The following is a 24,866-nucleotide window of genomic DNA, read 5'->3' on the forward strand; positions in this document are numbered from 1 at the left end:
AGCAGGAATCGGCAAATAATGGCCACAAATCAAATCAGGCTCTCAGCCTGGATCTGTGGGACTGTGAGCTAATAATGTCTCATGTCTAGAAACGTTGTTGAAGATAAAAGGGTAGGAGAAGTTACAGAAACTGTATATGGCCCACAAAGCCTAACTGCTTAATTCTTTTTTTTTTTTAAGGGCAACTCATTCATTTATTGTTTAAAGATTGCAAGACAACTTCTGAATTTCTGTAGCACAATTTAAATGTTTTACTTTTTTGATAAATCAGAGTATAATAGAAAAAACAATTAGTTTCCAGTAATATCGATATCTCTATTCAGAATTAAGTCTTCCACAGACATGTAACCTGGAAACAAAAGCCTGTTACAATATGCAAAGCTTCAACAGAGCTGCCACTTTTCGGGCCAGGGAAAGGTTCATCCCTATAGGAGGAGGATGTGCTATGTAAAATGGCTGCAAGGTCACAGCCTTGAGGGCGCTGGAAATCTATTATCCTATCCCACATTAAGTAGTTTGGTGAACTTCCAACGTCCGTTCATCTGCAACCAAGCTGGCAAACTTTAACTGATATTTCAAGCAGGTAAAAAATAAATTAAAAGAAATCCTTACACTGATGTTCCTTGATTCACACTGTTAAATGGTTCATTAACATGTAATTCTGGCTAAGAATTACATTTGAGACTCCTTGCTCAGATTTTGGTTAGTTAACAGTACAAATCTTTCAGAAATTCAAGTTCTTATTAATCAATAATTTGTCAGCTAGGATACATTCAGGCATCAGCTGCAACTACAGAATAGGTGCACTGCCTCAGCGCTTTGGAAAGACATAATCTAGAACACTACTAGCAGACAAAATATCTGTTACTAGACAGCACAGGTGCAGTACAGCAAGACAAAAACATATATTCATGTGTGCCGGGGACCAGACGGAGAAAGAGGATTTCACCGCCCAGGGTCAGAAGGGAAGGGGTAAGGAACTGAAGTAGCACCGACGGATGGGGTCAGAAGGACCAAGACAACTGATGGTTGCAAGGCAAATTTTATTGCGCTACAGTTGCAGATTATCTAGACTAGAAAAAGGAAGGCTGCCAGATGGTGGTTTACATTATCTACAGACTGTCTCGGCTCAAGGTTAACTTCCCTGGGAGGAAACCCATAAACCCAGAAGCATCAAAAATAACCTGCATGTGCAGAGGGGAGACAGCTTTGCTTGTCTCATTTTACATTCTTTCTGATCTCTGGGCCCTGGTGATTTATCTCCCATGGAATGGAACAAGGAGGGGAAGAAGTAGGGACAGTCCCTTCGAGCAGCGGCGGCACGCCTGGCATGTCCGTAGCCTGCTCTCAAGGCTGACTGCTTCCCACAGGTCCTCCTTTTTTATTTTTTAACTTTTGCTGCAAAATAATTCCATGAAGTTTAGTGCCCAGAGTAGTATACTGTTGCATGAGGATACGAAACAGACATGAGAAGATTAATATCAATAATAGGCAAATTATGGCCAGGGTAATAAATCCTGACAACCTTCCGGTAATCCAAGACTGAGGATTTAACCACTTTAAATGGTCCAGTAAAGTTTGAATTACATCTTCTGGCGAAATATCATCAAGATGTGCATTTTGTATATCCTGAATTTCAGCATTTAATTTCTTAAGATCAAGACTAATATTTATCTGACCAAACACTCAGCAGACGCATTTTTACTTTTTCCCATTCCCAAATACAGTCATTGTACTTTTAAGGAGTAACACACATCCATGTATACTTTGCATGACAAGCTAAACGCATCCTCAATTTTAATGCTTCTATCTGATCTCCAATCCCCAAAATTGCGTTTTTAAATTCATCTAACTTGTTATTAATCTGTAAATCTATGTGACTTTGTAAAGATAAAGCAAGACTGGTATGTTGAGATAACTGATTAGCAAAGTGAGCATGATGAATACTCTGTGAAAGAGCAAGACCGGCAGTAGCCGCGGTAGCAGACAGAGCAGCCGAGGCAGGTAAACTTACTATTAGCCACCCAAGAAAGCGTCTCCTTCTCTGCAAGGCTTTAGAGAGTTCCACCCATTCCTGTACTCCAGTATCTTCATACCAAGGTTCTCTCAGATGTACAGGCACCATAACATATATGGGTTGCTTTAGTATAAGCACAGATTGCGTTCCTGCAGAAGGGAACATACAACTGCTAAAAGTACAATTAACACAGCTAATATTATATCCTCCTTTGGAAGAATTACCAATGTTAATAGAACCACACAAACGTGTATATGGAGGAGTAACACAAGTTATAACAGGTGTATTGGAATAAGTTAGAGCTAGTTTCCATATATTCCCCATCTTTTGAAATGTGATAAACCTATCTATGATGGGAATAGAAGAGATAAGAATTGACACCTTGGTATAATCTATAGTACACCATATTTGGTTATTATTCCAAGATGCATTGCAACGTTCAAAAGTGGATCCAGGAAAGTTAACGGTCATAAAAGGAGGAAATTGATTTTTTGATTTTCTGTTAAGCATAGTAACCTTATGCCCAGCTATAAATATCCCTTGTCCTCCAAGTAAACGCTTCATACAGAAATAATTTCCTGACTCTTCACCTGTAACCTTGGCTATAGTAATAGCGGAATCCCTAAGTGGTGAGGCGTATGAGATTTGACCTCTAATATTAAGAGGTTGCCCATTTTATACCAAATGATGGTATCCTTAAGATACTCTCATCAGCTGGTAGCCGGGCATGTAAGAGTAATGTTGGTTCCTGTAAAACAAAGGATGCCTGGAGAGCCTGACAAACTAATTGATTGATCCGTTCCCTCATAAACATCTGTATGCTCATAACTAATAGCCTTTACACATCCAGTTTCCAGATTCAATGGGCTAAGACAGACAGGATGGGTACTAAACCAGTTAGTATAATTTACAGACATATTGTTTTATATTCCCAATAAGAGGCCCATAAACACTTATCATTGTAAAATACAGGAAACTCTGCTTCAGACCAAGATATGGGTTGTAATAGTGGAGGATCAGGTACATAGGCCCAGTCAGTTGCTGCATTAACAGAGGGAACACATGAAATGGTTGCCAACATAGCCAAAAATAAAGTTACAGGTGTAACAGGATTATTCTGTTGTTTCACTGACTCTTGAGCTCGTGAAACCAGTTGTTTAATTTGTCCCCAAGTTGGAACATCACTCCTTTGAGTCGTCCTGGCAAGTGGTCTTCTCTTCCTCTTCTCCTTCTGAATCAACACTGTCAAATTTTCCGGAGAGATGCAGAGCTTCTTCATCTTCTGAACTAGTTGTGAGCTGTGGCGAGCCATCTATTTGCTTGACTAAGCGCTCAGGAAGCCAGCAAGGTCCAGGCGCTGATCTGGGAAAGATACACACGTGACCACGTCCCCAAATCAACACAGGATCAGGACCACGCCAAGTGCTGGTTAACGGATCTTTCCAGAGGACCTCTGGAGATTGAGAGGCCAATCTTGGCTCAGCCACCAACCTTCCCCCTGCAGAGCAGCCAAATTTGTCAACAGTGAGAACATTTAAAATAAACAGAGCATGATTTATAAGGTTATGTGGTGTTGTTCTATACAATTCCCCCCTTTTTATTTTTTCAATAGTTAGCTTTAAAGATCTATTTGCATGTTCTATAATACCTTGTCCTTGAGGGTTATATGGAATGCCTGTAATATGGGTAATTTTGTAATGAATTACAAAATGTTGCAAAAGCAGCGGGCCCATTATCTGTTTTAATAATTTTGGGAAGGTTCATGAAAGCAAAACAGTGTAAAAAATGAGTGATAACATGTTTAGTAGCTTCTCCGGTCTGTGCTGTAGCACAGAGGAAACCAGAGTAAGTATCGATAGTGACATGAACAAACTGTAATTTCCCAAAAGACGGGATATGAGTAACATCCATTTGCCATAAATGTCTAGGTAATAATCCACGAGGATTAACAACATAATGTGGAACAGGAAGGTGAGGTAAGCATTGTGGGCATTGCTTAACAATTTGTCGGGCGGCTTCACCAGTAAGGGAAAATTGTGTGTGTAATGTAGCCACCGAGTGACGGTGTAAAGCGTGCAACGGCTGTGCTGCTTGTGAAGCAGTTTGATCATAACTTACCATAATATGAGGGTGTCCAGGACATGGACCATGAGTATCAAGAGTATGAAGATAATGAATGCAGTATATTAGCCATTCTTGACCGCATGATGAACGGAAAGGAGGAGTACGGTAAATTGGGACATGTCCTGCTTTAGGGAAAAGAGATTGAGGAGGAGGAGTAACTTCAACTCTGTTCTTGGGAGGAAAATGTACAGGATAAAGATCACGTTTAGATCGAGTTAAAACATCTGCAGTCTCATTAAGTTTAGTCAATGGACCAGGCAAGTTAGAATGAGCACGGATATACAGACCTACAACAGGACCATCATGGGAACGAATAAGCTGTTGAAGCAAACGAAAAGAGGATGATAATTCAGGGTCATTAGTATGTCCTATGGTCGCAGTCTCCAGAAGAAATCACAAGCTAATAAGATATTTACTATCAGAAAACAAATTAAAAGATATAGAAGGCAAATGTTTAAAAGACATAATGACAGCATACGGTTCAACACGTTGAGCTGAAGTCAAGGAAGTTTCTTTAATGAGGTTTGTTCCGTCGTCAATGATTACAGTAGCCACTCCTGAAGAAGAACCGTCCGTAAAAACCAAAGGTACATGAGGAACAGGCTATTGCCTAATTATAGAAGGAAAGATATGAGTTAAGTTTGCTGAATTGGATCAATTTATCAGCAGGGTAATGGCATTCCAAGGTACCTGAAAATCCTGCAAGAGCAAAGACCCCATTCGTTACTATGTTGAAAAAGCCAATTTTGTTGACTAACTGAATAAGGGATAATAATTTGAGAAGGTTCTATACTTACAGGTTGTAAGCATCTAGTTCTACCTTGCATTATTAAATTACTAGTAAGTTCATAATAAGGGTTAATAACTTTAGAGGGTGTAGTTTTCATATGAATCTATTCAATAATTCCAACAGTTTGCCATAAGACGGCAGTAGGCACATGAGGAGTTGGACAAATTATTAAGAAAATTGGAAGGTGAGTATGAATTCTAGTTAATTGTGTAGAACTGATAGATCTATTGACTATTTGTAAAGCTTGAAATCCTTCTGGAGTCATAGAGCGTGAAGAAGAAGGATCTGAGTCACCTTTAAGAATATCAAACAAAGGCTGTAATTGAGCAGTAGTAAGTTTTAGGGAAGGCCTTAGCCAATTAATATCTCCAAGTAATTTTTGAAAAGCATTTAATGTTTTTAAATTATCAACTCGAATTTGCAGTTTTTGAGGCCTAATAGTAGTGTTATCAATATATTTTCCCAAATATAAAAATGGAGATTGTCTTTGAATTTTTTTTGAGGCAATGACCAAGCCAAATGATTGTAAGGACTGTTGTAAAAATTGAAAAGCAGTCTCTAATAAAGAAATATTATCAGTGGCTAAAAGTATATCATCCATATAATGTATGAGATATAACGATGGAAACCTTTTTCTCACAGGAGTCAAGGCCTGAGCCACATATTTTTGGCATAATGTAGGACTATTTGCCATGCCCTGAGGCAATACTTTCCATTGAAATCTCCTCATAGGTTCCTTAAAATTTAAGGAAGGCAAGCTAAAAGCAAAATGTTTTCTATCTTCAGGAAACAAAGGAATAGTGAAAAAACAATCTTTTAGATCTATAACTAAAAGATGATAATTGTGTGGTATGGCTGTTGGAGAGGGTAGGCCTGGTTGAAGAGCTCCCATTATTAGCATAGTTTTATTAACAGCTCTTAGATCCTGTAATAACCTATATTTTCCAGATTTTTTCTTGATAATAAAAATAGGAGTATTCCAAGGACTACTGGAAATTTCTAAATGCCCTAATTGTTCCAGTACTAATTGTTCTGCAGCTTCTCATTTCTCCTTTGTGAGGGGCCATTGGTCCACCCATACAGGGTCATCAGTCAGCCAAGTAATTGGATCAGCAGTGAGTGGAGGAGAATCCAAGGCCCCTAAGAAAAACCCAAAGCTTGTCTATCATTTTTTATTTTCACATCAATAGGAGAGACAGTTCCTTGTTGATTTGTTCCCAGCCCTTTTGTGGGAAGAAATCCTTGATCCAACATCATATTAGAGACTTGAGAGTTTGGACTATAAAGTAATACTCCCATTTCTTTTAATATATCTCGGCCCCAGAGGTTTAAAGGCAGCCCAGGCAAAACATAAGGCTGGAAATATCCTGAATGGCCCTCACTATCTTGCCATAAAAAAAACTGACTACTTTGCATAGGAGAAGAACTTTGTCCTATTCCGTGAAGTTCTGTAATAGTAGGACTAATGGGCCAACGTTTAGGCCAGTGTATCTGCGTTATAACAGAGACATCAGCTCCAGTGTCTAACAAACCTGAAAAAACCTTTCCATTAATGGTTCATTTCATTTCTGGACGTTCTTTCCCTATCTTCTGAATCCGGTAGGCAGCATTAGACGATCCAAAAGCCTTTGTTTCTCTCTTTTGATGTTGTAAAATGTGTCCATGAGGTACAAAGGGCAAAAGTAGCAATTGTGCAATTTTATCACCAGGAGAAATAGTTATTATATTTTTAATAGTTTGTGCCATGACTTTTATTTCTCCTTCGTAGTCAGAATCTGTGACTCCTGGCATAATAGTTAAACCTTTCATGGTGACACTACTTCTTCCCAATAATAGTCCCATCAATCCCTTGGGTAAAGGTCCACAGATGCCCATAGAGAGGGCCTGAGGACCCATTTCAGGAGTTAATACATATCGGGCGGAGGTGCTGAGCTCCAGTCCTGCGCTTCCTGGTGTTGCTCTGGAGAGCGAGGATATTGTATGTTTTTGTTTTTGGTTAATGTCTGATTGATAATTTGAGGAGGATACACAGACATTGCCCTTATTATTTGTTGGGGCCGGGGAAGGCCCCGGGAGGAGTTTCCCGACAGTGGTGGCCCATCCTTGTGGGCCACTGAGCAAAAATGTTGTGCCCAATGTTTTCCCCTATTGCATTTAGGGCATAAACCAGGGATTTTCTGACCATCTGGAGGTTTTTGAGTAGGGAAGGAAGGACTAGGGTTAGAATTAAAAGATCTACATTCTCTAGCAAAATGACCTGCCTTTCCGCATTTAAAACAAGTCTTTGTTTTCTTTTGATTGTTTTTGAACCCCACTTTAGTTAATGCTGCAGCCACAGCAGCACCCTGTATATAAGTAGGCCCAGTGTCTGCACAAAGGTGAATATAATCCTCCAATGTTCCCCGTTTTCTCCAAGGTTGAATCGCAGCCTGACATGCATTATTAGCATGTTCAACAGCAAGCTGCTTAACTACAATTGTACCAGTGAGTCCGTCCACAATGAGTCTCCCCACCGCCTGTGACAATCTATCTACAAAATCAGCATATGGTTCATCAGGTCCCTGTCTAATTGTTGAAAGATCCTCAGTTTTGTGTGTAGAAGGACATTTCCTCCAGGCTTGTAATGCCAAATGATTTATTTGAGGATAAGCAACAAAGGGATAAGTTAATTGATCTTGTAAAGAAAGATATTGTGCTTCCCCAATCAGCATATGATAATCAACTGGAATATTATGGGCAGCATTCTTTTCTGCTTGTTCAGCAGCCCGTTCATAAAAATCAAACTTCCATATTAAATAATCTCCACCATTTAAACAAGCTCGTGCAATAGACTTCCAATCAGCGGGGGGAAGAGCTTCTCCTGTCAACCATAGCAGCAGTAAAAGGAGCAGTGGGCCCATATTGAGCACAGGCAGATTTTCAATCTTTCAAAACTTTCAAAGGGAGAGCCTGATGCTCCCTAGTAGCTTGTTGAGGATTATTAGGACCAGGTCTTTCTATGACGGGACAACAGAAAATAGGATCTTCTCTTCGTTTCATGGCTCCTTGTACAGCGCGCTGCAAGGGACTGAGCATTTTTACAGATGTAGATTTTTGAGCAAGACAGTCCTTATTAACCTGCAGCTTGTTCACTGACTTATCTGTCACAGCCATTAGAAAATCATCCTCAGGATAGTTCTCTCTTTTATGTTTACAAGCCTCATCTGTTAAGTCAAAATGTTCCTCTTCATCTAAAATATTTAAATTAATTAGCTCTTTCGGTTTAGGAAGTGGCGACACAGTAGCTGATAATACAGTCTCTCCTTCTGTCAGAGGCTTATGTTTTTCTGACTTTACATTCAAATCAACACTATCATGAGAAGCATCTAAACATATTTTTATCAGAGTCCACAAACTATATGTAACAACAGGAGTATGAGTAGGCCCTCGAGACTCATAATAATTTTTTAAATCTTCTCGAACTTTCTGCCAGATTTCTATGTCAACAGAGCCGCCATCAGGAAACCAGGGAGATACACCATGGATATGCTGTAAAAATTCAGTCAACTGTGAGGTAGAAACTTTATTACCCCGAGCTTTAAGCATCGAAAGTAAAACCTGAGCAAATAATTCACACTCCTTTGAGCCCTTTTGCCCCATCTTATTTTACTTCTGACTATTGCCTTATGCCTCTATTAGTTTCACTTTTACTGGTGGCCACACATATTTTGCATAAGGGTTCTCTTACCTGCACTTTCTTTCTCTTTTAACTGCCTTCACGCTTCAGGTCCCTGTTCGAGTGCCACTTGCCGCGGACCAGCCGGAGAAAGAGGATCTCACCGCCCAGGGTCAGAAGGGAAGGGGTAAGGAACTGAAGTAGCACCGACGGATGGGGTCAGAAGGACCAAGACAACTGATGGTTGCAAGGCAAATTTTATTATGCTACAGTTGCAGATTATATAGACTAGAAATCGGAAGGCTGCCAGATGGTGGTTTACATTATCTACAGACTGTCTCGGCTCAAGGTTAACTTCCCTGGGAGGAAACCCATAAACCCAGAAGCATCAAAAATAACCTGCATGTGCAGGGGGGAGACAGCTTTGCTTGTCTCATTTTACATTCTTTCTGATCTCTGGGCCCTGGTGATTTATCTCCCATGGAATGGAACAAGGAGGGGAACAAGTAGGGACAGTCCCTTCGAGCAGTGGCCGCATGCCTGGCATGTCCTTACCTGCCCTCAAGGCTGACTGCTTCGCACACGTATGTTGCCTTGTTTCAGCCTCAAGCCCTCGATCCTTTGTTGAAATACAATAATTTCATTCCTATGGTTTTCAATACCAAAAACTCAACCTCCAGGAGGGCTAAGGTCTAATTTGTACTCCAAACCAAGCAGCAGTGCAGTTCACTACTACTGAGGCTGGATCCATAAAGACTTCAAGACCACGTCCAGAAGACAAGTTATTATATATAGTACCCTAGAAGGTCTGAAACATAATTATCATATACATAGCTGGTCCTTCAGAGCTTTTTACCTATAACATGTTTTTTGATGAAAGTTATTTAATGTACTGGAGATAACTGTGACTTACTGATCAAATATTTGAGTACTTATACTTACCTGGGATTTCATTTCTGCTGAAAGAAAAAGGAAGAACAGGACTCACTAAAAAAAAAACAAACTTTAGAAATGAAAGTAAAAATTTTAACACACACTATCACTTTTGGAAGCAGCATAGAGGGGCAGTCAACGGTAAAACACTGGTGAAATAGGTCAAAACTCTAGGCCAAACATCCATTATTATTATCATCAGTGACAGTACCACAACTGTGCCCTTCAGAATTAATAATCACTCCTAAGAATCTTCATTTGGCACCAGATGATGCGGTTAAGAGAAACACTCTGGGAGGTTTTGAATCAGACTTGGTTTTTTGTTAGCCAAGTTACAGGAGAATTTTTGAAGTGGGGGGAAGGAAGAAGGAAATGGACCAGGAAAAGAATTTAAGCCATCATCTATAAACCAACAGAGCACTGATAGTTCCAAACATTATGTCAGACACTAAAATGACTGATATAGGCTCAAGTGGTTTATAAAACCTATAAAAAGACTATACCAGCAAAGTCCCCATTTATCTGTAGAGTTCAGAAGCTAAAACAAGGAATATTTTAGCTTAAAAGCTTATCTCAAGAGAATCATACACACTTCACATGAATAAAAATACCTGAAACCAAACATTTTTAAAAGCTCCAATACCCAAAATATAAAGAAAAATACTAATTCAGAAGACTCAATCAATCCATGATAATCACAAAATGGCTGGGCAATCTCTATCTCCCTTCCACACTAACCATCCATCCCATGGAAGACCAAGGGAGATCAGACCTTCCAGACTTACCTTCCAGACCTTCCAGACACCTGGCTGCTGCAAAATTCTATGGAGACTCCTTGTGGAACAGCAGTTTCCCATCTCTTGTGTCTCTCCCTATCGTGATCACGATCATGCAGGAAGCAAGTCTGGCTGTGCTATTTCTTATCATTGTCTGTCACCCATCTGCAGCATGGTATTGTACAGATAAGGAAAAAGTAGTTCCCTTTCCCCCAGAACGTTGAGGCTCAGGTACACGGTAATTCTCCTGTGCACACAGTCATTATTTAGGCCGACTCAGTGACTTCAACAGGCTTAATCATGTGATCAGGTTTGTTGCCAGCTGCATAATGCTCCCACATCTGTAGATAGAGCCGCTCTAGGTCCATTGTGTATTGTTTGGTGTTGAACAGAGGGCTAGATGTTCTCTGCTTCCAGACTTTGCCACGAAGTTTCTTCAGGTATTCTAGATCAGTTCCCAGTTTCACAGCTATGTCTTCATATTCTTGTCTATTTTTAGCAATAAGCTCAAGACAGCCTAAACAAGTGAGCTGGGAAGCTGCAACTCGGGAAGCAAGAGTCTCTCCTGGCATAGTCACCACGGGTGTCCCTGACCAAAGGACATCCATCCCTGTGGTGTGTCCATTACAGAGTGGAGTGTCCAAGCAGACATCAGCCAGCTGGCCTCTCCGAACATGTTCCTCTTTAGGAGCAACAGGTGAAAAAATGATACGCTTCTGGGGAAGGCCCATATTTTGTGCATACTGTTGAATATTAGGTTCTCCTACTGCTGGAAAACGCAACAGCCACAGTACACTATTGGGAACACGCTTCAGAATATTTGCCCACATCTGCAAAGTAGATGGGTCAATGTTATATAACTGATTGAAGTTACAGTACACAATGGCATCTTCCGGTAACCCGTACTGAGAACGTGTGGTTACAATAATGGTACGGGGAACCTCCTCTCCAGTGGCAGCCTTAATGTTGATCTGGGTAGTTGCCAGTCCATTGCTAAGACTGAATCCATTAATTGTTATCTGAATTTGTCCTCTGTTAATCATTTCAATAACTGCCTCTGCAATAGTATTCATAGGAATGACAGGCATATTAAGAGCTGTATTACTGCTGTCTGCGTTGTCTCCTCCATCAGGACATTTCATCTGGACAATGTGCACATCTGGGAGACTATCAAGAAATGCTTTGAGGTCGATGCCATTCAGCACAATCCGATTGTCATAAATGTGCCCATTGGACTTAAAATCGATGACTGCTTTCTTCTTCAGGTGAGGGAACATATTAGCATGATCACCAATAAAGAAAGTATGGGGCATATAAGCCAGTTTCTCAGAATACTGCTCAGCAACTTCAGCAGGTGAAGTTTCCTGATCTGTGATGATATAATCCATGAAAAGCACGCCACTGGTCCCAGGGTAGCCCAGCCACATTGCCTGAATAGGAGCTGGCCTGAGAGCAAAGAGTTCATTTCGAGCACCCCTCGTATAACCATTCATATTTACAAGGATGTGTATACCATCTTGATGGATGCGATCAGCTGCTTCCCCATTGCATGGAATCTGAGAAAGATCAATGAAATGATGGGCTTCTGCCATCACCTTCGCTCGGAAGTTTGTGCCATCATCTGGGCTCAGGGCATAACAGAATACCTCAAATTTATCAGGATTGTGCATGCCTGGAATAGACTGCATAAGATGAGAAGTAGGATGATTCCCAAAGTCAGAACTCACGTATCCTACACGCAGTCGACCATCACTGAGCTTCAAGTCTTTTGCATGTTCGTACGGTGGTTTGTGAAGGACACTGATCTCATCCAAGCAGAGGTTCCCATGGCTCTCAGCAATAGCCTTCCTGAAGCCATGAGAAAGAGGATAGAGCATACTATGATGAGGCTGCACAGAAGGCAACCTATTCTTCTCCAGCTGGTCAGCCACAATGCTGACCAACTTCTTCATTCGCTCATCATAGTCTGTCCAATCACAGACAATCTGCAGGCAATGAGCCAAGTCACAATAAGCGTCAGGAAAATAGGTTCAAGCTTCAGAGCAGTGCGATGAGAAGCAATTGCTTCTGGAATATTCCCTGAATACTTGTGAATGGAAGCCAGATTGCTGTGGGCATCCGCAAGTGCAGGGTTAATCTGAATGGTACGAGTGTAACACTGCAAGGCTCCCTGAACATCCTGCATCTCCTTTAGAGTGTTTCCCATGTTACAGTAGGCATCAGCAAAGGTAGGACTGATTCGAACAGCCTCCTTATAATGCATCAGAGCTTCCTGCAGTTTTCCCTGCTGCTGCAATACACTTGCTAAATTTGAATGGGCAACAGCAAACTCTGGGAAGACTTCTAATGCTTTACAATACAAGCGAACTGCCTCTTCAATGTTTCCCTGATCTCCCTTGATATTGCCTAGGTTATTCAGAGGGTCTGCATGGGTGGGACACAGCCGCAGAGCTGTATTATAACAATCTTCTGCTTCGGCAACACTGCCCTTCTCTTCCAGAGCGTTGGCTAGGTTGCAGTAAGCATCAGGGAAATGTGGTTGCAATTCAATAGCTCGCCTGTAGGTGTCTATTGCCAGATCTATCAGGCCTTGCTCATAGTATACACAAGCCAGGTTGGCATGCACCACTGCATGATTTGGGCTCAAGCTTAGGGCACAAAGGTAAGCTGCCACAGCTCTGTCAAAAATCCGTGCCTCTTCCAAGACATTTCCTAAACTGATATAAGCATCCAGAAAATTGGGGTCAAGGGTGACAGCCTTTTCAAAGTGATGAATTGCAAGCCAAATCTCCCCTTGTGCATTGAAAACACAGCCACGATTACTCCAAGCTACTGCAAAGTTCGGTTGCGTCTCCATTGCTTTCAAATAACATGCCTTAGCTCCTTCCAAGCCACCCAGGGCTTTCAGCAGGTTCCCCAGGTCACTGCGAACACAGTACAAATCAGGATTGCACTGAAGAGCAGAGACGTAAGCTTGTACTGCCCCTTCCATGTCGCCTGCTGCTACCAAAGCCGCTGCCAGGTTAATATAACCATCGATGAAATCTGGCTTGAGATGCAATGCATGCCGGTAATGCTCAATTGCTTCCTGCAACTGCCCTCTTTCCTTGTACACATTCCCCAAATTCGAATAGGCTTCTGCCAGAAGAGGGTTCTGTTTAATTGCCAGAGTACTAAAGTGGGCAGATCTGTCCAGCCTTCGACACTGGAAGTGTAGAGATGAAAGTAATAAAAGTACTCCAGTATTGTCTGGCTCTTGTCTCCACAGCTGCATGCAGTGTCTCTCAGCTGCCTCAAAATCTCCTGCCTGATATTCTCGATGTGCCAACTCAGCTAACCCTTGGAAGGAAAGCATACGTTTCGTTGGTTCTGTGCTGTCGGCCACGTTGCCCACAGAAGACGCCATCTGGAGGGTCTGCAGAGAGTGAGAAAAGGGGGTAATTGAGTCCCGCTGCCACCACTACTGGCAAGAATGTTTCTAGAGGTAGCAAATACGAGGGCAGCAGCCGTACCACTGCTTTGGCAGGCTTAAGCGGCGGCGACAGTTACAGGCACCGAACCTTAGGAACTCTGGTTGGTCGTCTAACTCTTACGCTCTTGAAATCTTCATTCTTAACCCTGCCCTCTTCCACCATTTTTCTCCTAATCAGGGAATAAAAATTACCTATACACTTGCCTTAGAAGAAATCAAAAGTCAGTAGTCCAAACACTTTTCAAAATTTTGTTTTCTGCCCAGTCGGAAAGGAAATACATGATTGACTTTACTTCATCATTCATATAGTCAATGTGGAAAACATTAGGGCCGTGAATTTCAATACAGTAAGATCAGAAAATTTTAAATTGGCCTTCCCAAACCACTAATAAGTAATCGATGTTGTATATAATGCTAAAATCTTAGAGACTGAGTTTGATATTTTAAAAGTTCTGAAAGGATTAGCTAATTTCTCTTCTCATGCCTCAAAGCTGAGTATTACTTTTTTAAAAATAAATTTATTTATTTTTATTTATTTATTTTTATTTTGGCTGCATTGGGTCTTCAATGCTGCGTGTAGACTTTCTCCAGTTGCGGCAAGCGGGGGCTACTCTTTGTTGCGGTGCCCGGGCTTCTCATCACAGAAGCTTCTATTGTTGTTCCACAACTCTATGGGTTCCTTTTTAGGTCCTATGAAGAACCCTAGAAATTAATTCATGTAATTATAGGTTTTTGCAAAATTGTCAAAAGTGAGATATTTTAACTTCCATCAGGTAAGACCAGCGTCTCTTTCTTTGCCAATTTTCCTTCTATCATATTCCGCTATGTTGGATCATATTGGAATGGCCACAGGCTTTTTTGAAATCTGGCTAAGGAGATTTTCTTTTGTTCTGTGGTACGCGGACCTCTCACTGTTGTGGCCTCTCCCGTTGTGGAGCACAGGCTCTGGACGCACAGGCTCAGCGGCCATGGCTCACGGGCCTAGTCGCTCCGCGGCATGTGGGATCTTCCCGGACCGGGGCACGAACCCGTGTCCCCTGCATCGGCAGGTGGACTCTCAACCACTGCGCCACCAGGGAAGCCCTAAGGAGATGTTTTAAGTGAGGCTATTATGTGATTTTCAGACATCACCATATGTAATTGACTATATACTATCCCATTACAGGAATAACTTCCAGTACTCATACTGACTACTCTACTGACTTAACTAGCACAAGACACAGAAGCATAAGGACAAAAACCACCTTACAATATAGCCATGTCTTGCACTTCACAGCTCTCAAAGCATGTGCGTTTGAAGAAGAAAAAAAGAACTGAAAAGTACAAAACCAGAAGCTATTCTGTGGAAAATTATTTCAATCATCAGGCATGTGAAAGATAAGTCAAAGATTCACTTCTCATCAATGCTTAGTCAAAACGGAAATTTTCTTCTGTCAAGAATATACTCCAGGGGCTTCCCTGATGGCGCAGTGGTTAAGAAGCCACCTGCCAATGCAGGGGACAAGGGTTCGAGCCCTGGTCCGGGAAGATCCCACATGCCACGGAGCAACTAAGCCGGTGTGCCACAACTACGGAACCTGCGCTCTAGAGCCCGTGAGCCACGACTATTGAGCCTGCGAGCCACAACTACTGAAGCCTCCGTGCCTAGCGCCCGTGCTCTGCAACAAGAGAAGCCACCGCAATGAGAAGCCTGTGCACCGCAACGAAGAGTAGCCCCCACTCCCTGCAAGTAGAGAAAGCCTGCCTGCGCACAGCAATGAAGACCCAACACAGCCAAAAATAAATAACTAACTAACTAACTAACTAACTAAATAAATGAATGAATGAATATACTCCATCCACAATGTGTGTAATGGAATGGTGTGAATGAGTATTTTATCAGAGTCCCTGTAATGCACAAACCTATAGCAGTACTGAAATCAGTAATGCATTTATAATAGTAAATATTTATGAGGAAGTAATCCATAGAGGTTTTCTCAAAGTTAACAATGAAAATTAATGTGACATTATCAATAATAAATTGTGAAGCTGAAATAAACTTTTCTAAACTATTAATAACTAGAAGCAAATTCTAATCAACCATGGTACAAGAAATCTATGTCTAAAAACTACAAAGTTTATTTCTTAAAATTTGATTTCGAAAATACATAAACTGTCGTACGAGGAGGCAGTTAAAGAATATATAGCTAAAAGAGTGGGGGAAAAGTTTTATAGAGACACATCTGGCAGTAGTTCATTTTTAAATGTCATTTTTCTAGATTTTGTGACACCTATAGTATTGATATTTGAAAGCATTTAAAAAATTGTAATTTGAAGATTTGCTACTTCCAGGTAGAATAAAATATTTTGAAGCAAAACAACGTTTCCACTGAGAAAAACAAAAAAAGCCAAATAAAATAGCCAGCATTCAATCGAAAACTTCTAGACAAACCAAGAGATAGAATCATATGGCTAAAATTCTAAGAACAGATAATACAAAAATATTTATATAAGATATTGTGTATCTTTATCAGGAAAAGTCTTTATCAAGAAAAGACTTTAAAATCATCAGAATTAATATTATATTTTATTTATTTGTATATTATATTTATATATAGATATTTATATATTTATATAAAGAACTTAAAGATAAAGCCCTAGTTAAGGCAGTGACAATAGCAGTAGCAGTGGGAGTGAAAAGAAATGGTTATATTCAAGCACATTTTGTCAGGAAAAGTCCAAGATCAAATGTCTGACTGCACACATGGGATGGATAGACGGAGTGGGAAAAATCAAAGTTAACTATAGAGGTTCTAGTGAAGATGGGGTTGCCGTCACCCAACCCAAGGGGCTGCGATCATCCCCAAGGTCTAGGAGACTCAAAGGGAAGGTCATGGTCAGAGGCAAAGTTAATTGGTGGGAAAATAAGACTCCCAGTCTCTCCATCTCCTTATACCAGTTTTTTTTTTAACATCTTTATTGGAGTATAATTGCTTTACAATGGTGTGTTAGTTTCTGTTTTATAACAAAGTAAATCAGTTATACATACGTCCCCATACCTCCTCCCTCTTGCATCTCCCTCCCTCCCACCCTCCCTATCCCACCCCTCTAGGTGGTCACGCACCGAGCAGATCTCCCTGTGCTATGAGGCTGCTTCCCACTAGCTATCTATTCCTTATACCAGTTTTGTTTTTCTGCTCATATACGTAGCAGCATTTCATTCAAGGGGAATGTCACTGATCTCACTGGTCAAATTAAACAACATAGTTCAAGGCACATTTACAGTGGTTAGTTCCTCCACAATTTAGAAAGTCACATTCACAAGTTCCCTCTTCCTACACCGTGGAACACATTGGCCATTCCTCCAAAGTTTCCACTCCACAGAGTGGACCAGAGATGACGTTAGTCCAGAACTGAGAGCTTGGCATGAGATGGTGTCAGCCCCACGTAGAGCTCTGGCATAAGTTATAACCCAACCCAGCTCTACAGAGAGCTCTGCATGGAATCCTGGGAGTAAACTCAGCCATAATAATGGGATTCTGTTTTTCATTTGCTTTTCTTCCTTGCTTAACTTTCCCTGGCCACTCTGACAAACAAACTTTCAGGCATTCCTGGGCCACTCACTAACTTTATTCCATTTAATCTCATCCAGATTCCCAAGAAAATTACTAACTATAAGGAGGGAAATTTGGAACATGGTGAGTTTTAGATGCCTGAAATATACAGGTCATTGAATCCAGTTAAGTAGCAAATTATCTGGATCTCAAATATGCCAGTAGAATAGCAGACTAAGCTCAATTTAATGTACTCTTACTGGAGACACATGTACATTCTGGGTCAATTTTGAAAAAGTTAAAAGCACATAGCTGAGACTAAAAGAAAGAAAGGAACACCTGCATGTTTCAGAAAGTAACAGAGAAATTAAATCCAGAGAAAGAAGAGCGGACTGATGTCTGTGGGTTCCGTTCCTTAGTATAGGCCTTATGTAAATAGGGGCTGGAGCTAGAAATCTAACATTATCTTGAGGCCAGGAATTTAGACTAAGGATGGAACAATATTGAGAAGTTGGTACAGATATCCTACAGAAATTTCATGAGGAACTGCTTAGTCCATTAAGAGGGCCAAGGGCGGTGGTGAGGAAGAGTGATATCTCTTGAAAACCTTCAGGTACAGAAAACATCAACACCTCTGAAAAGCAGGCCTCTCCTTCCCAGCGTTGTGATGGCCAGGTTGTCACTGACCTGTAAGGCCCTGTATGAATCAGAAACTGCAAGGAGAGTAATTCAAAGAAAAACAGATGCAGGATGGGCGTGGCAATAAATCCTAGGACCCTATCAGAAACAAAATTAAAACCACTCTAAAGGGAAATTTTAACAAACCAGAGCAGATAGTATCCTAACCAGAAGAGAATAATAATTCTCAGGAAGTTACTTTAGTTATTTAAGTAATATTCAATGCATTTCCATGGCCAGGCCCTTCTGAAGAATTCTAAAACATATACAAACAATTCATTTACATCTTATATATCCCACCATCCAGAGCAAAATTCACTTAAGTACTGTACTGGTGGAAATTGGGCAGCACTATGGAGACAATAAAAAGGTGTTTACCATCAAAAAACGTCAAGGTAAGAAAGATAATGTCTAATTTTTAATTATCCTGTGGTTTATTGAAATCTTTTGGAAACCCAAAATAGAGAAAAACTAGGAGACAATGAAGACTTAAATATTTAGAGATTTATCAACTCATCTATAAAAGCTTTATTAATCTCTTCTTTTAATACCATTCCTGAGAGGTATAAATGTGTCCAGAGATAGGGTTGAAGAAGCCTGAGAGAATTTCAATTGTTTACTATTCTTGGTCAGCTCTTAAGACCTTTCAGGAGCATCTTGATTTTCATGGCATCATCCAACAAAAAGCAGGATATTTTACAGAAAGTCCTGGTCCACTTTTTGGCTTGCTTTTGTGTTTATGTTTTTGGTTTTCTCACATTGGGCGGTACATTAGGCTACCTATTGCACACTCCCTCATTCATGCATGCATTCATTCAAACAATATTTACTGAGTTGAGATATTTAATTAACACCCAATAAATGATGTTTAGATGAATGAATGTGCTTTTTATCAAAGTAAGTGTAAGTACTGAGGAAAATTACAGAATGTATGATCCCATTCCCACAAAACCGTATAATTGTGTTCAGGATATAACATATGCTGGTGAAATAACTAATATATCACATTGGACAGTTTCTAAGTTCAAAAATGAGTTTTTATAAATAATCAGAGCCTAAGGAGGACAAAGAAGGGACAGTTCATTATGGGTCGAATCTATCAATAAATGTACATTTCAGATGAGATTTGAGATTGACCTTAAAGAAAGAAGTAGACTTAGATACATGAACAGAGAACAAAAAAGGCATGGTGATAGCATGTGCATAGATAGTGTGGCCAATATTTATGTTCTTCATTAAAGACAGTCAGAGATAACCCAAATGTAACTGTTTCCATGGGTCCATTCTCAGTATTCAAACAAAACGGCAAATCCTATCTTAGTAAAACTAATGAAAAACACAGTCTTTAACAAAGACATTGTGAAGGAAAGGGGGAGAGGAAGGCTTGCATCCCACACCACACAACAAAACTTATTTAATTATTTGTTTCATTTTCTCCCTCTGAAAATTTCCTCTCCCTCTCTCTGTACGTCTCTCTTCTCCCACATCTGGCCACACTCTACCACCCACCTTTCCAGATCTTTCCAGAACTCTCCATCCTAGTTGCATTATGCCACAAGTTAAACATCTCACAGGTCTCCAGGACGCATCCTCATCACTTATTCCACAAAGACAAACAAAGGACACTTCTCAGGATCACGTTTCTTGGAAGGAAGAAGTCACGAGGAGTGATTATAAATAATATAAGGTGGAGAGCAGTGACTTAAAATACCATTTTTCCTCTTAGAATGTGAATACAGGGAACTTTGGGAAACTAGAAAATCTAGAAACGATTCATTGATAATTATTTATTTTCAATGAATAAAATAAAATGTAATAATACGGCTAAACTTTGACAGGTTAACTTTTTCAAAAGTTGCTTTCACACACCTTCACTATTGGGATGTTTGATAAACACATCTTTCTTCTTTCTTTGCAGATACTGGCACCAAACTTTCAAACCATAAGAACCTTCCCATAAGTCCCTTGCCAGGCAAGATTAAGGTATAACAATCCAAACAGATTTTTGAAGAAGATAACTGGTTGAAAGCACAGGAAAAGAGCTGGGTTGCTCTTTTTCAACGGTCACATAATGAGTAATGTGGGAATTGGTTTACAAAGTCTCTCTCCATGAGGGGCTAAGGTTAAGATTAGAACTTCTGAGGCCAGAAGAGCAAAATAACTACAACAACACACATATTTTCAAGAGGCGCCCTTTGGATGTGAGGGATTGAGTTTTCCCACTCTTTTTTCAGCAGCCGAACTGGTGTCTTTATTAAATGACATAAGAGAATACAGTGTGGCCAAGAAGGCTTAGATTTCCTTAGCCCCAAGTCAGATATTCTCAAGTGACTGTCCACTCAAATTAAAAAGAGAGATTTACAAGAGGAAACTGGATACAACTGAGTGTACTTTTATTTCAACTCTTTACCTGAATGTTTTGTTTTGATTTCAGTTCTCCACTGAAGTTGCCTACATTAAGATATTTTAAGAATATTTCCTTACGTTGAAGTATTCATTCAGTATATTCATTTACTATAATTGAGAAAAGCCAAATGACTTAGGCAAATTCATTTCTATATTGCCACAGCAGTGTATTGTGAACTAAATGACACCTGGCAGTTCTTTACTCAGATACTAACTCAATTAGAAGGCAGAAGAAGGATACCTACCCATTCAGGGAAGGAAAGGTCACTTAGCCTCTGTAGCTGTCTTAGGTCTCTTATCATCACAGTAACAAATTGAAGACTAAAAACCATACGATCATCTCAATAGATGCAGAAAAAGCTTTTGAAAAAATTCAATATCCATTCATGGTAAAAACTCTCCAGAAAGTGGGCATACAGGGAACATACCTCAACATAATAAAGGCCATATATGACAAGCCCATAGCTAACATACTCAATGGTGAAAAGCTGAAAGCATTTCCCCTAAGATCAGGAAGAAGACAAGGATGCCCACTCTCACCACTTTTATTGAACAGAGTTTTGGAAGTCCTAGCCACAGCAATCAGACAAGAAAAAATAAATCAATAAAAGGACTCCAAAATGGAAAGGAAAAAGTAAAACTGTCACTGTTTGCAGATGGCATGATACATAGAAAATCTGAAAGACACCATCAAAAAACTATTCGAGCTCAAACATGAACTTGGTAAATTTGCAGGATACAATAGATTTCTATATATAAATTTTGTATTTCTATACACTCACAGTGAACTATCAGAAAGAGAAATTAAGGAAACAATCCCATTTACAATCGCATAAAAAAGAATAAAATACATAAGAATAAACCTGCCTAAGGAGGTAAAAGACCTGTACCCAGGAAACTATATGACACTCATAAAAGAAATGAAAGGTGACACAAACAGCTGGAAAGATATACCATGGTCACGGATTGGAAGAATTAATATTGTTAAAATGACCATCATACCCAAGGAAATCTACGGATTCAATGCAGTCTATATCAACATATCAAGGGCATTTCCCACAGACCTAGAACAAATAATTTTAAAGTTTGTATGGAAACACAAAAGATCCTGAATAGCTAAAACAGTCTTGAGAAAGAAGAACACAACTGGAGGAATCATGCTCCCTGGCTTCAGACTGTGCTACAAACCTACAGTAATCAAAACAGTATGGTACCGGCACAAAAACATCCATCACTGGAACAGAATAGAGAGCCCAGAAAGAAACCCATGCACTTATGGTCAATGAATCTATGACAAAGGAGGCAAGAATATGCAATGGAGAAAAGTCTGGGCTTCCTTAGGGATGGTTTCATCAATTAATTTGTTTTCTTAAATGGATCATACTTTTCCATGTCTTTGTATACCTTGTGAGTTTTTTAGTTGAACATTTGGCTTTCAAATATTATAACGTGGTGTCTATGGAAATCAGACTCTCCCACTTTCCCAGGGTTTTCTGGGCTTTGGATTGTTGAAGGCTGTAGTAGTCTGTTTGTTTAGGGACCTTTCCAAACTAGTTTTGCAATGACTGTACTCCTTATTGTATGTAGGCACTGAAGTCTCTCTTCCTTTAGTTCATGTTTAGCTAATGTTTTGACAGAGATGTCTTTGCATTCCTGCACCTAAGACAAAAACAAATATACACAAGCACATCCACACGCACACTCAAAACCACACACCTCTCCCCATTGTGCAGATTGCTGGATCACTCCTTCAACATTTAGCTGACCTGCACTGAGTTCAGGCCTCAGCCCATGGTAAAAGCTTAGAGACTCCTCTGGTGTTTTCAGAACATGCATCTTATCTTGAGTATGCTTGTGGTTTTCTTAATTTCTCTGGACACATGTGTACTTTTTGTATGTTCTAAGTTCCCAAAGAATCTCCCCCAACTTTTGCTCCTGCATCTTATGTGGTCTATTGTATTTCAATGCACAGTCTTCTGCCCCAGCCATCTGTGCTTTGTTAGTTCACCTTGCACTTTTTTTGAGCAATGACCGCTGCTTTTCCAGACTGTGTTCCAGGTTAGCTAAGACAGAGATAAGCATCTTGTGTCAGTCCTTCAGGTAGCTCCCAGACAGGTTAGAACAGATACACATAATAATCCGAGAGTATGGTCTCTTCTGCTCCCTCCTGAAGCAGGATTGAGGGTCCCATACTACGAATGGTCTGCTGCTACTTTAAGACTATCACTGCATTAAGACCCCACCACTTTAAGACCACCACTACACTAACAGTAGATGGGGCAAGGGCAAGTAAAAATGCCACAAAGCTTTCCTGACATTTTCAAATTGCCTCTTCCCTGGTTCAGTATGTGTTTGGTTGCTGTAAATCTTTGCCTGATTTCAGGACTAAGAGAAACTCAAGGAACGCCACAACAAGAAACAGTATAATCAAACTCTCAGATGCCAAAAGACAGAGAAAGAATCTTTACTCCCAAAGGAGAAAGAAAAAACAAATTTGTTACAAAGCAGGGATCCTCAAAAAGATTCATAGCTAATTTCCTATCTGAAACCACAGAAGCAAGAGGCCAGACATATTTAGAGTGCTGAAAGAGAAAAACTGTCCACCAAGAATTCTATATTTGGCCAAACGGGTTTCAAAACTTAGGGAGAAATTAACACATTCCCAGATGAACAAAGGCTGAGGGCGTTTGTTTTACAACTTCCTAACACTGCCCTATGACAAATGCTAAATTGAACCTTCAGGTTGAAATGAAGACACTAGACAGCAACTCGAAGCTGTATAAAGAAATAGAAATCTCCAGTAAAGATAAATACATGGGCAGATACTAAAGCCAGTATTGTGCTACTGGCTTGTAACTCTACTTTTTATTTCTTACATGATTGAAAAAACAAATGCATAAAATAATCATAAATCCATGTTATTGGGCTCACAAAGTATAAAGGTGTAATTTGTGACAGCAATAATGTAAGGAGGAGGAATGGAACTGTAGAGGAACAGAGTTTCTGTGTGCTATTGAAGTTGGTTTCAATTCAAATGATATTGGTTGAACTTCAGAAGGGTGAATGTAATCTTCTTGATAACCACAAAGAAAATATCAATACACTATATGCAAAAAGAAATGAAAAAGGAATCAAGAGTTCACTACAACAAAATCGGCTAAGCACAGAAGAAGTCAGTAATGGAGTAAATGAGGGGCAAAAAATGCATAAGACATACAGAAAACAGCCAGGAAACAGACAGAATTAAGTTCTTCCTCATCAGTAATTTTTGAAAAAGTAAGTGGATTAAGCTCTCCAATAAAAAGATAAATATTGGCGGGCTTCCCTGGTGGCGCAGTGGTTGAGAGTCCGCCTGCCGATGCACGGGACACAGGTTCGTGGAGGATCCCACATGCCGCGGAGCGGCTGGGCCTGTGAGCCATGGCCGCTGAGCCTGCGCTTCCGGAGCCTGTGCTCCGCAACGGGAGAGACCACAACAGTGAGAGGCCCGCGTATCACAAAAAAAAAAAAAAAAAAAAAAAGATAAATATTGGCAGAATGGACTTTAAAAACATCCATAATCCAAGTATATGCTGTCTGCAAAAAACTCACTTGATTTCAAGAGACACAAGTTGGTTGAAAGTTAAAGCACAGAATAAAATATCCCATGCAAATAGTAACAAAAAGAAAGAAAGAGAGAGAGAGAAAAACAAAGGAAGGAAGGAAGGAAGGAAGGAAGATAGATAGATCTGGGATGGCCACGTTAATATCACACAAAATAATCTTTAAATCAAAAACTATCACAAGAGGAAGAGGAGGCCACTATATGTTGATAACAAGTTCAATCTATCAAGAAGATATAACAGCTATAAACATATATGTACCAAACATCCCCCCGAATATGTGAAGCAGTCATTGACAGAATTCAAGGAAGAAATAGATAGTTCTAAAGTAATAGTTGGAGATCAATACCTTGCTTTCAATAATGGATAAAACATCTAGACAGAGGATCAGTAGAGAGGTAGGGGGACTGAAGAACACATTTAACCAACTAAACCTAACAGCTATATGTAGATCACTCCACTCAACAACAGCAGAATACACATTTTTCTCAAGTACACATGGAACATTCTCCAGGAAAGACCATATGTTACGCCACAATACAAGTACCAATACCTTTTTAAGAAACTGAAATCATACAAAGTATCTTCTTTAGCCACAGTGAAATGAAGGTAGAAATCAATAACAGAACCATTGGTAGCCATTTCCCATCATGCCTGCCACACGATATAAAGCAATGAAAGGAAAAACATAATTGACCATTTAGAAAAGTGGGAAAGAGGACATACCATTGACACAGAGTGTGTGCTGTTTCCCGTTGTCAGAGATAGAAATAAATTAGCATCAATTATTCATTAGTGTGTTAATTTCTTGGTCAATCATTGCGCAGCCAGTGTTTCTGCCTGATGGGAAGATTTCCTATACTCAGTGTTGAGTAGAGAC

The 24,866-nt window shown here is 40.1% G+C and overlaps 2 protein-coding genes across 5 annotated transcripts; both read right to left on the minus strand.

The window, feature by feature from the left end:
• Positions 1-709: 709 nt before the first annotated feature.
• Positions 710-11,745, minus strand: LOC125964104 (UDP-N-acetylglucosamine--peptide N-acetylglucosaminyltransferase 110 kDa subunit-like). Of its 4 annotated transcripts, XM_049708599.1 has the most exons (4): positions 10,305-11,745; positions 9,529-9,573; positions 8,659-8,823; positions 4,426-4,751 (listed from the first exon to the last, which is right to left on the minus strand). In XM_049708599.1, the coding sequence occupies exon 1, from the start codon at positions 11,720-11,722 to the stop codon at positions 10,562-10,564; it is 1,161 nt and encodes a 386-aa protein (XP_049564556.1). In that variant the 5' UTR covers positions 11,723-11,745; the 3' UTR covers positions 4,426-4,751; positions 8,659-8,823; positions 9,529-9,573; positions 10,305-10,561. The 4 variants fall into 4 exon arrangements, with proteins under 4 accessions (XP_049564557.1, XP_049564556.1, XP_049564558.1 ...); XM_049708600.1 differs by lacking the exons at positions 4,426-4,751; positions 8,659-8,823 and adding an exon at positions 710-1,022; XM_049708601.1 differs by lacking the exon at positions 4,426-4,751 and having other exon boundaries at positions 8,660-8,781.
• Positions 11,746-12,427: 682 nt separating this feature from the next.
• Positions 12,428-13,701, minus strand: LOC125963875 (UDP-N-acetylglucosamine--peptide N-acetylglucosaminyltransferase 110 kDa subunit-like). The gene is made up of 2 exons (XM_049707446.1): positions 13,023-13,701; positions 12,428-12,432 (listed from the first exon to the last, which is right to left on the minus strand). The coding sequence occupies exons 1-2, from the start codon at positions 13,699-13,701 to the stop codon at positions 12,428-12,430; spliced, it is 684 nt and encodes a 227-aa protein (XP_049563403.1).
• Between the last annotated feature and the right edge of the window lie 11,165 nt (positions 13,702-24,866).

Source organism: Orcinus orca, chromosome 3 (genome assembly GCF_937001465.1).
Source record: "Orcinus orca chromosome 3, mOrcOrc1.1, whole genome shotgun sequence".
NCBI classification, from domain to species: Eukaryota; Metazoa; Chordata; class Mammalia; order Artiodactyla; family Delphinidae; genus Orcinus; species Orcinus orca.

What these genes read in the sequence shown, in the direction of transcription:
- LOC125964104 (XM_049708600.1), bottom strand. Translation starts at nt 11,722, where the DNA reads ATGTGGCTGGGCTACCCTGGGACCAGTGGCGTGCTTTTCATGGATTAT.
- LOC125963875 (XM_049707446.1), bottom strand. Translation starts at nt 13,701, where the DNA reads ATGGCGTCTTCTGTGGGCAACGTGGCCGACAGCACAGAACCAACGAAA.